Source organism: Mytilus galloprovincialis, chromosome 7 (assembly GCF_965363235.1).
Source record: "Mytilus galloprovincialis chromosome 7, xbMytGall1.hap1.1, whole genome shotgun sequence".
NCBI classification, from domain to species: Eukaryota; Metazoa; Mollusca; class Bivalvia; order Mytilida; family Mytilidae; genus Mytilus; species Mytilus galloprovincialis.
In genome coordinates this window covers 53,776,514-53,793,273 of record NC_134844.1, presented here as the reverse complement: position 1 = coordinate 53,793,273, position 16,760 = coordinate 53,776,514, and the positions used below count along the sequence as shown (strand labels likewise).

General features: G+C 31.4%; 1 protein-coding gene across 1 annotated transcript; it reads left to right on the top strand.

Annotated features, from left to right (window-relative positions):
* Positions 1–449: 449 nt before the first annotated feature.
* On the top strand, positions 450–13,652 carry LOC143083280 (bifunctional peptidase and (3S)-lysyl hydroxylase Jmjd7-like). Its single transcript, XM_076259550.1, has 8 exons — positions 450–588; positions 1,867–2,020; positions 2,597–2,850; positions 4,954–5,010; positions 7,035–7,130; positions 9,173–9,249; positions 9,821–9,980; positions 13,288–13,652. The coding sequence occupies exons 1-8, from the start codon at positions 522–524 to the stop codon at positions 13,371–13,373; spliced, it is 951 nt and encodes a 316-aa protein (XP_076115665.1). The 5' UTR covers positions 450–521; the 3' UTR covers positions 13,374–13,652.
* Positions 13,653–16,760: the final 3,108 nt, after the last annotated feature.

Here is a 16,760-nt window from a genome sequence, read left to right as displayed (position 1 = left end):
AAAGGGGAGTAACTCTGATACATGACGTTTAGTACATAAGTATGGAACACAATACATGACCTTTATTTTTAAGCTCGAGATTTCGGGATTGACCCTTTCGGGATCCGGGAATTCTTTTTTTCGAATTTCGAGATGTTGGGATTTCGTGTTTTTGAACTCGGTGTATCGGGATCAGCACCCCTTCTACCCCCATGTATGTTTGAGCAAAAGCAAAAAAAAAAGAAGGCCAAAAACAAATCCTGTGAAAAAAGTTGGGTGGATTAAAAATCACAGGAATTATATTCTGGGAGAACATTTTCACATATAATTTCTGTATAATTTGTTCGATCACTATAAAAACAAGTTATTTATTTTCTACATCATATCACACACTTTATCATTGACATTTTAATTTTTAAGAAATATCCTTATGGTACACCTTACAGTACGGGTTGGTCTGATTTAATTTAGTCACATTGTCAAGTCAGGTAGAGTTGTCCCTCTTTACAATTTTCAATCATTTCAAATATATATCATATTTCATGACAAAAAACACTAAAATAAACCAACTTGGAAAGCAACTAGAACAATTAGCTTTTGAAGCACGAGGTAAGAAGAATGTTGTACAATCACAAAATAAAGTTAGAACGAGACGACGAATTTGTCGTGTTGTGCACAAAATATGGAATGGGTCCCGGTTGAGGTACCAACTAATAAACTATTAATTTGTTCTGATATATAGGGCATATTTGTTAAAACATATATAGTCCCAGATCGTATTGTTCTTGATTGTTGAAAAAAGTAAAAAAAAAAAATTAAAATTGTGTATTTCCCTTAAAAAAATACATCTGAAATAAAAAAATAAATTTGGGCTTGCATGTAAATTTTCAGATTGTTTAACTAATATGTCTAACCATAATTTTAAGTTATAAAATTGAACTTTATTGAATATAAATGCACATTTTTGCCCATATGGGTTGAAGTAAAATTGAGAATGGAAATAGGGAATGTGTCAAAGAGGGCATACATGTACATAAATCAACATAATAATTTTTACAATACATCATGCGTCCCAGAAAAATAATAAAATAGCCTTGCTAGACGTCATAATTATTTGGACAAATACATATATGTATCTATTATGCAGTTGTTGCGTCCACCCTCCTCAGTGATCATGACTATTTAATAAATGAAGCAGCATACTGCATAGTTGATGGACAAGAAAGACATAAAACCAATTTATCCAAATTATCCATATTATCTTTATCAGAATAGATATTTAAGAAACTAACACAGAAAAACAATCTGGTTGTATATTGCAATTAAACATATAAATGAAAGAATTTATTTTTATACTTTGCCAAAATGTTATGAATATAAATATAAAAAAGAAGATGTGATATGATTGCAGATATAAGAAAACTCTCCACAAAAGACCAAATGACACAGCAATTAACAACTGAAAGTCACTGTATGACCTTCAACAATGAGCAAATCCCATACCACAGTCATCTATGTAAGGCCCAAAAATGACAAATGTACATAAAACAATTCAAACAAGAAAACTAGCGGCCTTATTTATGTATTAAAAATGAATGAAAAACAAACATGTTACACATCAACAAATGACAATGCTGAATAACAGGCTCCTGACTTTGGACAGGTTCATATATACAGTATGTGGCAGTGTTTAACATGTAATTAAGCTGGATCCAAACTGATCAGTGCTTTACCGGTAATCAAAATTGGTAAACCAAAAAATTATGGTAGGGGATAAAAATTAGGGTAGGGGTATAATAATTACACATGCTTTTTTGTTTGTCCTAATTGGTAAAGATAATAGTTACTGTAAATAATTAAGTTTCATAGTTCTCAATTTTTTTCCAGAATTATATCTGGACAAGACTGTTCGAGTACTCACTAAACCACCAACACCACTTGTATTTTATCGGGAATATGTTTCACCTAACAAACCGGTCCTCATTCAAGGTGCCATAGACCACTGGCCAGCAATATCAAGATGGAATCATGACTATCTGAGGTAATTTTTAAAACTTTCTATAAAAGAAAATGTATATTTGTTCCCAAGTTCGAGATATGCAATACAAATACAAAAATGTATATGCATAAACAATAACAGTTGTTTATTTACCCCGTACTGTATCAGGGATACCATCTTTATATTGTCAATCTAATGATTTTTTGTCATTTGTGTACACATATATAAGTCCTGTGAGAATTGTTTTAGATCAATATATTTTAGTAAACACAAGGAAAAATATTTTTTTTGGATTAGAGAGTTGTCTTCTTATATCTATAAAAAAGAAGATGTGGTATAATTGCCAATGAGACAACTATCCACAAAAGACCAAAATGACACAAACATTAACAACTATACATTATGTAGGTCACTGTACGGCCTTCAACAATGAGCAATGCCCATACTGCATAGTCGGCTATAAAAGGCCCCAATAAGACAATGTAAAACAATTCAAACGAGAACACTAACGGCCTTATTTATGTAAAAAAATGAAGAAAAAAAAATTTGTAACACAAAAACAAACGACAACCACTGAATTGCAGGTTCCTGACAGGTATCTGTATATTTTTGTCACAGGAATATTATTGGTGACTTGGAAGTGACAGTAGCTGTAACACCCAATGGCTATGCTGATGCTGTAACTAATGGCAAGTTTGTCATGCCACATGAAAAGATGATGAAGGTTAAAGAATTTTTGAAGGTCATAGAAAATCCTGATGAATTTAAAGATGTTTATTACATACAGAAACAGAATTCGAACCTAACTGACGAGTTTGCTACATTGTTGAAGGATGTTGATAGTGGTATATCATGGGGAACTGAAGCATTTGGTAAAGTATAGATAATTTATAAAGAATTAAAACAAGTGTTAGTGTTAATATTAGTTTCCTGATTGATTGATTATTGGTGTTTGACAACACTTTTAGCTGTCTAAGCTACTTTGAGGTAGCCAGTTTCTGGATAAAGTTCATGCAATCAAAATCCTATGTAATTGATCTGACTTGATTTCTAATTCTTTCTAAGCTAATTACTACCTTTTTGATACACAAAAATAGTGCATTGATCATAACATTCTATACATCGTATCCATGAACATTTGTAGAAATTCATCAATGTAATATTGTAAAGCAAAATTATATCCGGGTGAAATTTGATCCGGAGGAAAAAATGTCACAGTAGTTGTTGTCATATTTTTATCAGGAGGAAAATATTTCCCTGGGAAATTTTTTCCTTTGCCGTGAAATTCTATCTGGGTAGGTAACTTATTAAATAGTTATTAGAAAAAAACTTATCCTTTAAAAATACTATGAAATATCAATAGTGTATTTGAAATAAAGCGAAATTGTTAAAAAAAAAAAAAAAAAATTTATAATGGGAAATATTTCACAAATTATCCTTGAAAAAATTAACTGAATTATTCAAGTCAATATCATCCTTTTAGAAAGAAAATTATCATGAAACATAGGGAAGAAAACCAGAAGTAATTTCAAAGATCGTAATTATGAAAATAATATCATGATCAAATAAGGTTAGTGTAATACATGTAAAAGTGAGTTGTTTTCAGATCTCAGTACAAATATAAATCTGAAAGTAAGGTAGACAAATAGTAAAATATAGTTGCATTACTACTGTTAACAGTAATAGAAGAATTTGATTATGATGATATTTTTAACTATATATATAAATAGTTTTGTCTGGGGACAGAGATGTAGTTGTTGATTATATGGAAATCAGATAAATCATAGCATAACAATATACTGGAACAAAAGCATGTTTAACAGCTGCATAGTTTTTACCTGTGAAATGTTATCTGTCTTATTAAATCAAGTTGTAAGTCATCTTTTTATATAAATGAATATATAAAAAATAAGATTAAAGGAAAAATTTCACTATAAAATAGATTCAGAAATATATTATATTAATATCTTTAAAATATAAATTGCTCATAATTACCTCCCTTTGATAAATTATGCAAATTTGGTCTACCTTTGTGAAACATTTTATAATTATAGTCAGGTATATATTGATTGTGAGTAACTTATATAGTAGTTAATGGGATTCTATTTCACACGGTTCTGTATACCGGTACATACTATCCGCATAACACAGATAGATTTTCACTCCTCAGGAAAAAATCAACCTGTGAAATACCATGCCTGGAAAAAAATTACCGGGACAAATTATCCTCAGGATAGAATATCACAGAGGAAGAAATAAACCGTTACACAATATGCTCAGATATTCAAGTCACAAAATAATGTTACACCTGTCAAGAAAACTTTTGCACGGTGCAGGAACCTAATATCTGTACTAAAAATATAAATGATGTCGTTGTCATCTTTGAAAATTAGAGTTATCTCACATTGTCTAGAATTGTAGTTGAATCAACTACAATCAATGCTTTATTGACAATGCAATATTTAATTTAACTTCTGTGCTTATAGGTTGAGGATTGTCAAGACACGATTCACAAGTTCACATATATATAGTCAACTCAGCCTGGAGAACTTGGCATGACTTCTGCAGAATTTCTGAATTAGTGCATTCAAAATTATCTCTTCTGTTAAATTATAAAATTCCAATATTTAAATTATGTGCATCCAAGAGAGGAGGAGTCTGGATTGAAACCCTTGGCTAGAGAAGATGCATTATGTGTGATTTATGCATAAGTAGTCTGAGATTGCCCTGACATCAAACAGCATTTTTAGGAATTTCTTTAGCAGGGGTCATAGGTCTTGTAAACCTCTTCATTCATTGGTTGATAATTTATTTCATATTGAATACATATTAATGGTTAACTATGCTATATAATGGTATTATGGTCAGGGCTTTTGTCATGGCATTTATGTTTCTTATCATGATGCCACTTAGATGACAGAAGGCTTGCATGAGATTATTTACTTAATTGTTAATATATAATTTTATATTTTTAGGAAAAGAACCAGATGCTGTAAACTTTTGGATGGGGGACAGCAGGGCAGTCACTTCCAGTAAGTATACAAGTAGATTACATTATTGGGCAAAAGTGAAAATTTATGAAATTTTCACATATTCAAGTCACAAAATAATGTTACACCTGTATGAAATTAGAAGAATAGGTTAATTTCTTATGATTGCCATAGAACAAATATTCATCAGAACAGGGTAGCTGTTACTAATGAGCAAAACATTGAAATAACACATAGTATGCTATAAAAGGCTGACATAACATAACAAAAAGTCCTATTATCTTTCTGTAAGAAATTTCTTTATTTTTTATTTTTGAAGAATTATCATCTGTTTTATTGAAAGACTATATATATTTATCATGTTTATATAACAATGTACATAATATATTACTGAAATAAGCAATTTTAGTAACATACAATAAACAATGTACAAATCCAGTTTATGAATTGAAGGTTGCAATTTTTATTGTCGAGCCTGCAACTTTTGTTGCAGAAAGCTCGACATAGGGATAGTGATCCGGCGGCGGCGGTGTTAGCTAACTTCTTAAAAGGTTTATATTTTAGAAGGTGAAAGACCTGGATGCTTCATACTTTGTATATAGATGCCTCATGTTACGAAGTTTCCGTCAGTCACATGTCCAATGTCCTTGACCTCATTTTCATGGTTCGGTGACCACTTGAAAAAAAAGTTCAGAATTATTGTAATGTTGAATTCTCTCTTATTATAAGTAATAGGATAACTATATTTGGTATGTGCGTACCTTGCAAGGTCCTCATGCCCGTCAGACAGTTTTCACTTGACCTCGACCTCATTTCATGGATCAGTGAACAAGGTTAAGTTTTGGTGGTCAAGTCCATATCTCAGATACTATAAGCAATAGGGCTAGCATATTTGGTGTATGGAAGGACTGGAAGGTGTACATGTCCAACTGGCAGGTGTCATCTGACCTTGACCTCATTTTCATGGTTCAGTGGTTATAGTTAAGTTTTTGTGTTTTGGTCTGTTTTTCTAATACTTTATGCAATAGGTTTACTATATTTGTTGTATGGAATGATTGTAAGGTGTACATGTCTAGCGGGCAGATGTCATCTGACCTTGACCTCATTTTCATGGTTCAGTGGTCAAAGTTAAGTTTTTAAGATTTGGTCTTTTTATCTAATATTATATGCCAAAGGTCAACTATATTTGGTGTATGGAAATATATTATGATCTATATATCAGTCCCGCAGGTTTTATTTGACCATGACCTCAATTGCACGGTTCATTGCACAGTGTTAAGTTTTTGTGTTTTGGTCTATTTTTCTTAAACTATAAGTAGTAGGTCAACTATATTTGTTGTATGGCAGCTTTGTTAGTTGTACATATCTGCCTGGCATGGTTCATCTGACCTTGACCTCATTTTTATGGTTCATTGGTCTTTGTTTAGCTATCTTGGTTAATGTTAAGTTTATGTGACAGTTGTAATAAAGCTTTATACTTAGGACTATCAACATAATATCAATGATTAGTAAAGAAGGCGAGACATTTCAGTGTGTGCACTCTTGTTTTATTAATCGATTAAAATAATTAAATTCAGCTTATTTTTGTTTGGATAGTATTTTGAAGACTGATTTTGTGTTAATCTTAAATAAGTTGTATACACATAATCTTAATATAGCTACAGTATGCAACAGAAATGGAGTTCTTGATATATGAAAGAATTATCATTAGAAATCACTGTTTATAAATGTGAATATTCAAACATAAGATATTTAATCTGTCTGGTGACAATTGGTAGTTAATTTGATTAGCATAAGACAAAAGAAATTTCTCAGAAAAACAATACATATGTTACCTAATATTGGTGACTAATCTTTTAAGTATAACACAAAATGTACACTACATAAAAAATTGTATAAAAGAAATTGAAAGGGATGAAAAAATTAAGTAGAAATAGTTTAGAAAAATTGAAATGGCTTCTTTTTTGGATAATCATCAATAGAATTAAAATCTTTTACCAACAAAGTTATTGAAAATAAAATAAATTTAAATAATGTACTCCAACTTTTATACAATATTACTACAGTGCACAAGGACCACTATGAGAATCTATACTGTGTTGTAAAAGGATGGAAGAAGTTTATCTTGATACCACCCACTGACCAACCATTTGTTCCTTACGGTAAGGTTTGTAGCAGCATTATAAATGTTCTGACATAGAGCTTCACATACTGAAGAGACAATTGTTTATTGTTGACTACTGTGTGTTGATCTCTAGATGTCTTTGTTCTTTAGTGTCATTGGGTCAATAGTCATATACCCCTCATTTCCATTCATTCATATTCATTGCTAATTATAATGGTTATTTTTTATGATAGAAGTACTCTAGAAAAGCAATTTTTAAAACTTACACTTTATAATAGAATTAACAGTCTTATCTGACATTCAATTTACTTTAATATAAGTATTGTAATTTGCTTAACACAACAGTTATTTTTAGGTTATATAACCACTAAAGGAAGGTTGGGATTGATTTTTGGGGTTTTGGTCCCAATAGTTTAGGAACAAGGGGCCCAAAAGGGGTCTAAATAAGTATTTTTTCTAGTTACGAAACAATAACTTGTGTGTAAGTGTATAATGGATCTTTCTGAAATTGTATCACAAAGTTCCATTTTAAAAAAGGAAGGTTGGAATTGATTTCGAGGGTTATAGCCTAATCTGTTAGAAATGAGGGGTAAAAAAAGGGCAAAAAATCCAAAAAAAAGCTTGAATGTTGTGTCCATACTTGCCCCAACTGTTCAGGGTTTGACCTCTGCGGTCGTTTAAAGCTGCGCCCTGCAGAGCATCTGGTTTTAGATGTATTATACAGGATTTTTCTCAGTATTTCACAGGCCTGGGGTAATGGTAATTTGTAATTTTAATGCATTGTAATATTACATTTTTTGGATGTAATGCAAAGTAATTTGTAATGCACATTTTCTGCATTACAATTACATGTAATGTAATGATTACTTTAGTCAAATATTGATGTAATGCCTTCATTACTGTACATTACTTTTCATTACAAATTGGTAAAATACATAAAATTCAAGAATATTGTATAATAAAAATAAAATATTAACAAAAACAAAAGAAAGTATGGAATAAAATTTTTGTCACAGTTAATTACTGTATTAAATAAATTACATCAATCTTTAAAACACACATTAAGGTAAGAAATATAAAATGGTAAAAATTATCAAGTCTTGATCTTGGTGTCTGATATTTGTTTAATATGATTTAAGGAATATTTTGGTCTTTGGTGGTCTATGAAAAATCTTATAAAAAAATTACCAAACAAAACTATAAAGATGAATGTAAATATTATGAAGATGAAATTTTCATAATTCTATACACACCTTTTTTGATGAAGATTGAATATTTCAAACAACATTTTTAAACCAAACTGTGGTTTGGGTCCTGTCTGTGTTGTTATTTCACCTAATTAATATCAAAATGTTTTTATTGCAATCAAATCTTCTCAACTTATGTTTGTTCTCACAGAGCCCTTAGACATTTAACAAGATAATCCTTTAATGACACATTTATTATATCTCTTTGTAATCCCTTTATGATGTCTTAACCATTGTGATGATTTTATTTGGCAAGAAATGGCAGTGCAAAAGGTTTGGCAAATATTTGATAGTAATATTTGTATGAAGCGTTATATTATATTAAATAATTTATTTTAAACAATCTAGTATTTCTTCGTTGTTTCAAAATCTCAATAAAAGATGCATCGACAAAATTTCTAACTTTACAGTTATTAATAAAGGCAACAGTAGTATGTTATTACAGCTAATTTCCTAATGCATGTAGAACAAAACTTAAGTTAGCTTGCTTGCTTTGTTTTTATATTGTACAATCATTAGGATAACACCCAATTAAATTCAAATATTATATCTACAGGTTAAACTTTATGCCTATATATATTGCTTAAAGATGTCAATCTTATTTACAAAGCTTGTATAAACAATTATTCAAACAAAGCAAGCAAGCCAACCAAAATTTTACATTGCAAGCATTAGGAAATCAGCTGTAATACCATTTATTAAAAGCAGTCTATTTTACAGTAGATGATATCAACAAAAGAAAAAAATGTTTCTTTTTAAATTTATGATGAAAAATATATTCTGAAAATACTCATTTTGAAATATGTATCTAATTTAAGGTAAATTATTTCAGAATTGTATGATCCTGCAGTGTATGTACAGAATGGCAATGGATCATTTACTATTAAGCCAACAGATTCAAGTGACAAGGTATCTTCAATATCAGTGCAGTATTGTATATTCCCGTAAAATTATATTCATTTGTATATTGCACAAAAAAAAAACCCCACACTATACAATGGACAATATCAACAACATGCACAAACGAAAGTTTCAACAGAAACCTACCAAAAATTTAGATAAAAACAAAAGTAACAATGAGCAACATTTGGTCCAATTACCCTGATTTAGGGATTTAGGACAGACACGAAATAAAGTGCATTTATATCAAGTTTATGTTTGATATATACTAGATTAAAATAAAAATTGTAGCAAAAATATGAAAAAGTTTCAAATGCTATACATGGTAAGATGTTATTGAGTTGTTTTATGTGTGTTGTTAAATCAGGTTAAAAGCTTTGTATACACACAACTCTCTTTTCATCATGTTTCTCAAATTAACATATTTTTTTATTAATTTTTACAATGTTAAATATCATTTTCAAATTCATGGTTGTAATTTGTGCATCTCCTTTATTCTGTGTAATTTACATATCTTTAGAATTTAAAACTTTCATTTTAGACACTGTTAAAATTTTCGATATTCATAAAACTATTTTAGGTTCCTTGGATAGCCATTGACCCATTAAATCCAGACCTAGCCTTGCATCCAGAATATCAAAAGGCCAGTCCAATAGAAGTTACTGTTAATGAAGGAGAAATGTTATATCTGCCCTCATTATGGTTCCATCATGTACAACAGTCACATGGTTGTGTGGCAGGTTAGTAACATGTTATATCTGCCCTCCTTATGGTTCCATCATGTACAACAGTCACATGGTTGTGTGGCAGGTTAGTAAAATATCATATCTGCCCTCAATTTATATGGTTCCATCATGTCCAACAGTCACATGGTTGTGTGGAAAGTTAATAAAACGATATTTCTGCCGTCATTATGGTTCCATCATGTTCAACAGTCACACGGTTGTGTGGCAGGTTAATAAAACGATATTTCTGCCGTCATTATTGTTCCATCGTGTACAACTGTCACATGGTTGTGTGGCAGGTTAGTAAAATGTAATATCTGTCCTCAGTATGGTTCATTATGTACAACAGTCAAATGGTTGTGTGACAGGTTAGTAAAAAGTTATATCTGCCCTCATTATGGTTTCATGATGTACAACAGTCACATGGTTGTGTGGTAGGTTAGTAAAAATTTATATATCTGCCGTCATTATGGTTTCATCATGTACAACAGTCACATGGTTGTGTGGCAGGTTAGTAACATGTTATATCTGCCCTCCTTATGGTTCCATCATGTACAACAGTCACATGGTTGTGTGGCAGGTTAGTAACATGTTATATCTGCCTTCATTATGGTTTCATCATGTACAACAGCCACATAGTTGTTTGGCAGGTAAGTAAAATGTTATATCTGCCCTCATTATGGTTCCATCATGACCAACAGTAACATGGTTTTGTGGCAGGTTAGTAAAATGTTATATCTACCTTCATTATGGTTTCATCATGTACAACAGCCACATAGTTGTGTGACAGACATTGAAAAAATAAATAAGTTGAGAGAAAGAATAAAATGGATAAGTCGTGTTTAGTGAAAGATAAAAATAAAGTTGTGTCTAGAGAAAGAAGAAAATATATGATTGTTTTTAGAGAAAGAAGAAAACAGATTAGTTGTGTCTAAAGAAAGAAGAAAATGGTTTGACAGATGCACTATTCGATAACAGGAGCATTATTTCTTATGGTAGAAATTCTCAATGGATCTCTTATGAAAACAAAGGGCTGGTGCATATGCCAAACAAAATTCTGTATTTATCATTTTCGTTTGAAAAGAATAATACAAGGTAAAAATCTGATTAGCAAATTTCATTCATTGCAAAAAAATAAAAAAAAAGAGAAGACAAGAAAAAATGAAAACAATAAAATATATATACTGTATACGAACTAATTTTCACGAGTTTCTTGAGTAGAAAATCTGAATATAAATCATCCCTAATATGTAAATCTTTTTTTTCTTCTGATTTATCTTCATTATGAAAATTTAAAAATTGTAAAATTTAATTACAAAGAAATGGGAAAGGTAGGGCTAAACGAGAAATAAAGTAACAGCGGAAGTAAGTTGGTTTACAGTATTTGTATTTAGTGTCAGTTTGTCTTTTCATAGCCTTTCATTTTTTGCCATATTGTTGTCAGTTTATCTTGATTTGTAAGCTTTAAATAATCTTTTAGTATAAAATGTTAATTTTCTGCCATCTTCTCATTTCTTCTGTAATGAAGGAAGTTAAAACAAGTGTAGCAGAATTTAAAATAAAAATATATATAACCTCATAAAACAAATGATTAGATTATCATGTAGTAAATCCTGTATTTTTATACGACTGCAAAAATTTTTAATTTTTCGTCGTATATTGCTATCACGTTGGCGTCGTCGTCGTCGTCGTCGTCGTCGTCCGAATACTTTTAGTTTTCGCACTCTAACTTTAGTAAAAGTGAATAGAAATCTATGAAAATTTAACACAAGGTTTATGACCACAAAAGGAAGGTTGGGATTGATTTTGGGAGTTTTGGTCCCAACATTTTAGGAATTAGGGGCCAAAAAGGGCCCAAATAAGCATTTTCTTGGTTTTCGCACTATAACTTTAGTTTAAGTAAATTGAAATCTATGAAATTTTAACACAAGGTTTATGACCACAAAAGAAAGGTTGGGATTGATTTGGGGAGTTTTGGTCCCAACAGTTTAGGAATAAGGGGCCAAAAAGGGGCCCAAATAAGCATTATTCTTGGTTTTCGCACCATAACTTTAGTAAAAGGAAATAGAAATCTATGAAATTTAAACACAAGGTTTATAACCATAAAAGGAAGGTTGGGTTTGATTTTGGGAGGTTTGGTCCCAACAGTTTAGGAATAAGGGGCCCAAAGGGTCCAAAATTGAACTTTGTTTGATTTCATCAAAAATTGAATAATTGAGGCTCTTTGATATGCCAAATCTAACTGTGTATGTAGATTCTTAATTTTTGGTCCCGTTTTCAAATTGGTCTACATTAAGGTCCAAAGGGTCCAAAATTAAACTTAGTTTGATTTTAACAAAAATTGAATTCTTGGGGTTCTTTGATATGCTGAATCTAAAAATGTACTTAGATTTTTGATTATTGGCCCAGTTTTCAAGTTGGTCCAAATCGGGGTCCAAAATTAAACTTTGTTTGATTTCATCAAAAATTGAATAATTGGGGCTCCTTAATATGCCAAATCTAACTGTGTATGTAGATTCTTAATTTTTGGTCCCGTTTTCAAATTGGTCTACATTAAAGTCCAAAGGGTCCAAAATTAAACTGAGTTTGATTTTAACAAAAATGAAATTCTTGGGCTTGCTGAATCTAAACATATACTAAGATTTTTGATTATGGGCCCAGTTTTCAAGTTGGTTCAAATCAGGATCCAAAATTATTATATTAAGTATTCAGCAATAGCAAAAAATCTTCAATTGCACAGTATTGTGCAATAGCGAGCAATTTTCAATTGCACAGTATTGTGCAATAGCAAGAAATCTTCAATTGCACAGTATTGTGCAATAGCAAATATTTTCAATTGCACAGTATTGCGCAATAGCAAGAAATATCTAATTGCACAATATTGTGCAATAGCAAGAAATTTTCAATTGATTGGAGTTATCTTTCTTTGTCCAGAATAGTAGTTGAATCAACTTAAATCATTGTTTTATACAATATACAATGTATATTCACTTTTACTACCAACTGATAAATTAAAACAATCTTTACCATTCAGTGATAACAAGCACTTTATTTTACATTTTAATATTTTATGTATTTAAATGAGTAGTTATTGTTGCAAACTCCATTAGGAATTTGAATTGAGATCAGAAACCTATGCTGTGTCAACTATTTAATCACAATCCAAATTTAGAGCTGAATCCAGCTTAAATGTTGTGTCCATACTTGCCCCAACTGTTCAGGGTTCAACCTCTTCGGTCGTATATAGCTGCGCCCTGCGGAGCATCTGGTTGCTTTTATTAAGCTGTTAATTTCTAAATACCTGTTTTTTTTTCTTTTGCAGTCAACTATTGGTATGATATGGAGTTTGATATAAAATACAACTATTATAACTTTGTGAAGAATGTGACGGAGATTCTCAAGGGATAGATAATGTATGCTAAGTTGTAATAACATTTTGAAATGCAGCAATCATCAGTTTAGCTGTTCATGTGTAAAGTGGCTTGATAAAAAAAATGTCTTGTGCTTGTCATTTTAGGTGAACTGATAACTTCTTGAACATTGAATATATGATTACAGGTTATATGTCAAGTGACAATAAAATTTCTCTTGATATCAACTGTTGATATTTTATCCAATATTGTAATGAAGAAGACCTTGGCGAGTTTGCTATTACTATTTGAGTTAAGTATCAAGCTTTCATATGAATTCTCAAGTGTTTTTAGTTACCTAACACTATCATGTTTTCTGGTCTGTGCGTTCGTTCGTTCGTCTGTCTATCTGTCTGTTAGTCTGCTCCTCTTCAGGTTTAAGTTTTTGGTCTGTAATTTTTGGTGAAGTTGAAGTCCAATCAACTTGAAACTCATTACACATGTTTCCTATGATAGGAATATTAATGCCAAATTAGAGTTTTGACCCGGATTTCACAGTCCACTGAACATAGAAAATGATAGTGTGAGTGGGGCATCCGTGTACTGGGGACACATTCTTGTTTTAATTAGAAGATGTGTTGTGAGTGCCAATGAGACAACTCTCCATCCAAATAACAATTTATAAAAGTAAACCATTATAGGTCAATGTACGGCCTTCAACACGGAGCCTTGGCTCACACAGAACAACAAGCTATAAAGGGCCCCAAAATTGCTAGTGTAAAACCATTCAAACGAGAAAACCAATGGTCTGATTTATATAAAAAAATGAAATCTGTTTCTCTTTATATTGTAAACATCCTCTTTGTGTTAAATAAAAAGCCTGCAACTGGTTGAACAATTATTATGCAAGTAACAAACAGTATTTTGTGATATTCCAGTTTCAGCCTCAAACTTTAACATCAGACATCTTAAAACTTTTGTAAGCTTCAGAAAGTTATAAAATTTTTAGGTTAAAAGAGTAAGTGTTTTTATTGTGACTTGCAACAAAAGTTGCAGATTGCGATATATATGAATTACTATCCAGCTGAAAAAGAGGGACGAAAGATACCAAAGGGACAGTCAAACTCATAAATCTAAAACAAACTGACAACGCCATGGCTAAAAATGAAAAGGACAAACAAACAAGAGCACACACGACACAGCATAGAAAACTAAAGAATAAACAATACGAACCCCACCAAAAAACTAGGGGTGATCTCAGGTGCTCCGGAAGGGTAAGCAGATCCTGCTCCACATGTGGCAAGTGAAGTGTCGACATCATAAACTATTGTATAAGGCTTTATTTTCTTAAGGTAGAAGACATGGATGCTTCAATCTTTTTATACAGATGCATTATATTACGAAATTTCTGTCTGTCATATGTCCATTGTCCTCGATCTCATCTTCATGGTTCAGTCACTACTCTAAACAATTTACATATTTAGTTTTCAATTAAAATACTGTAACTTAAATTCAGAAATCATTGCGAGGGTTTTATTAATGTGGATAATGCACCTGGGTGAGTATCTCAATTATAAGAATTCAAATTCTGATATCTGCTACATCTATCTGTATGAAAATTTTCCTGAAATTGCAATTATTAATCTCTCATGTTTGTACATTCTTCAAAAATCGCAATAATAATGCCTGCAATAGTATTTGATTTTACAGTACTCGCATATTATAAAATGAAAGGATAAATATATTTGGAAAATGGGTTTCTTGCAAGATATTCATGTCCATCTGAGCAACAGGTCAACTATATTTGGTGTATTAATATATTTGATTGTAAAGGGTACATGTCCAAATGCAGGTTTCAGCTGAACTTGAACCTGATTTTCATGTTTCAGTGGTTAATTTTCATGGTTTTGTCTGCTTAATAGATGCTTTAATCAATAAGACAACTATATTTGGTGTGCACGTATGAATTTATTGTGAGGTGTGCATGTCTGGATGGTAAATATTTCTTTGCTGATCAACTTATATGAACGACATGACATAATACAGAATGAAACGATAAAATGAATCTATTCAAGTTATCAATGTATGTATGTACTGGTAAATGCCTCCGATATCCGAAAAAAACCCTTCGAAAGCTGCGAGGGTACAGTGGCATCCATGTACACTCCCTGACGGGATTAATGGAGATGTGACACTAACGTATATTTATACGACAATTATTTTTACAAGGACAATCAATCCCTACCCAACACAAAGGGAGTGCTTGGACACCGGGAGGTCTGTTATTATGGTGGATGAAGCCGAAGTACTCGGAGAGAACCACCGGGCCACTCGGTGGAAACAGACAAACCAGAGAGATATCAGAAGATTGATCTCCAGGTCAAAGTAGGGAACAACTTTGACCAACCGAGGCCCCCAATATGCAGATACTGATCTTAAAATATATCCCCGAAAAAGAGGTAATATCGAAATAAAGAAAGAACCAAATTACAGAAATCGCTTAAATTTCACAACTGTTTAGTTTAAATACAGCTTATTTAAAAAAAAAATAATAAAAGATATAAGTCGCCAATGTCATTATGAGTTTATAAAGATATTTCATTTTTATTGCAAAAAATGTTTTTTCAATGACATAAACATTTAAAAGTCATTTGGGTCCAATAGGAATTGATTTTTGTACAATATCATAAAGTAACAACTAATAGTGTAATAAGATGTATATTTCTTCAAATGGGATCACAGGCACAATAACATAAACACTTTGGAATGAATCCCTTAAGTTGAGGGAAATTTGAAAATCAATTGCCTATATGAGCAACTTGAAACTCTATATGATTTATATTTTAAAGTCATATGAAACGAGTAACTGGTGAAAAATAATGTTTATCCAATTCTTGAACCAATGCTATGCATGTATATATCATAAACTTGGTCTTCTGTGCACGATTTTATCGGTTTTTACGCAAATATATCGTATAATCGTAATTTTTTTCTGTCTGTTATGAAGTGAAAATATCATGAATATGGCAGCTCATTTAAAATTGTCGTGTTTTGAAGCCGTAATTTAATGATTGTTTCCTATCATGATTTTCTTGATAAAGAAGGATTGCTGCTCACAAGGAAGCTTTTTAACCAAGAGTTCCAAATACTGAAGTTGAAATCATCCCTTCCTAAATTTTACGGACGCCATCACGAGTTGGTTGACCGTTATGGAATAACCGTTTTACAAATAATATCGGATATGTTCCTTATGTCGTTACTACGATCCCCTTCCCTTTCATGAATTTGACCTACCGAATTAGACTATTTACCGGATTTGTTATCACATAAGCAACGCGACGGGTGCCACATGTGGAGCAGGATCTGCGAACCCTTCCAGAGTACATAAGATCACCCCTAGGTTTTGTTGAGAGTCGTGTTGCTTATTCTTTAGTTTTCTCTGTTG

Excerpts from the sequence above, each read along its gene's own strand:
- LOC143083280 (XM_076259550.1), top strand. The coding sequence starts at position 522 with ATGACAAAAAACACTAAAATAAACCAACTTGGAAAGCAACTAGAACAA. Across the intron at positions 5,011-7,034 it reads CAGCAGGGCAGTCACTTCCA|TGCACAAGGACCACTATGAG; the intron begins GTAAGTATACAA and ends ATATTACTACAG. Across the intron at positions 9,981-13,287 it reads GTCACATGGTTGTGTGGCAG|TCAACTATTGGTATGATATG; the intron begins GTTAGTAACATG and ends TTTCTTTTGCAG.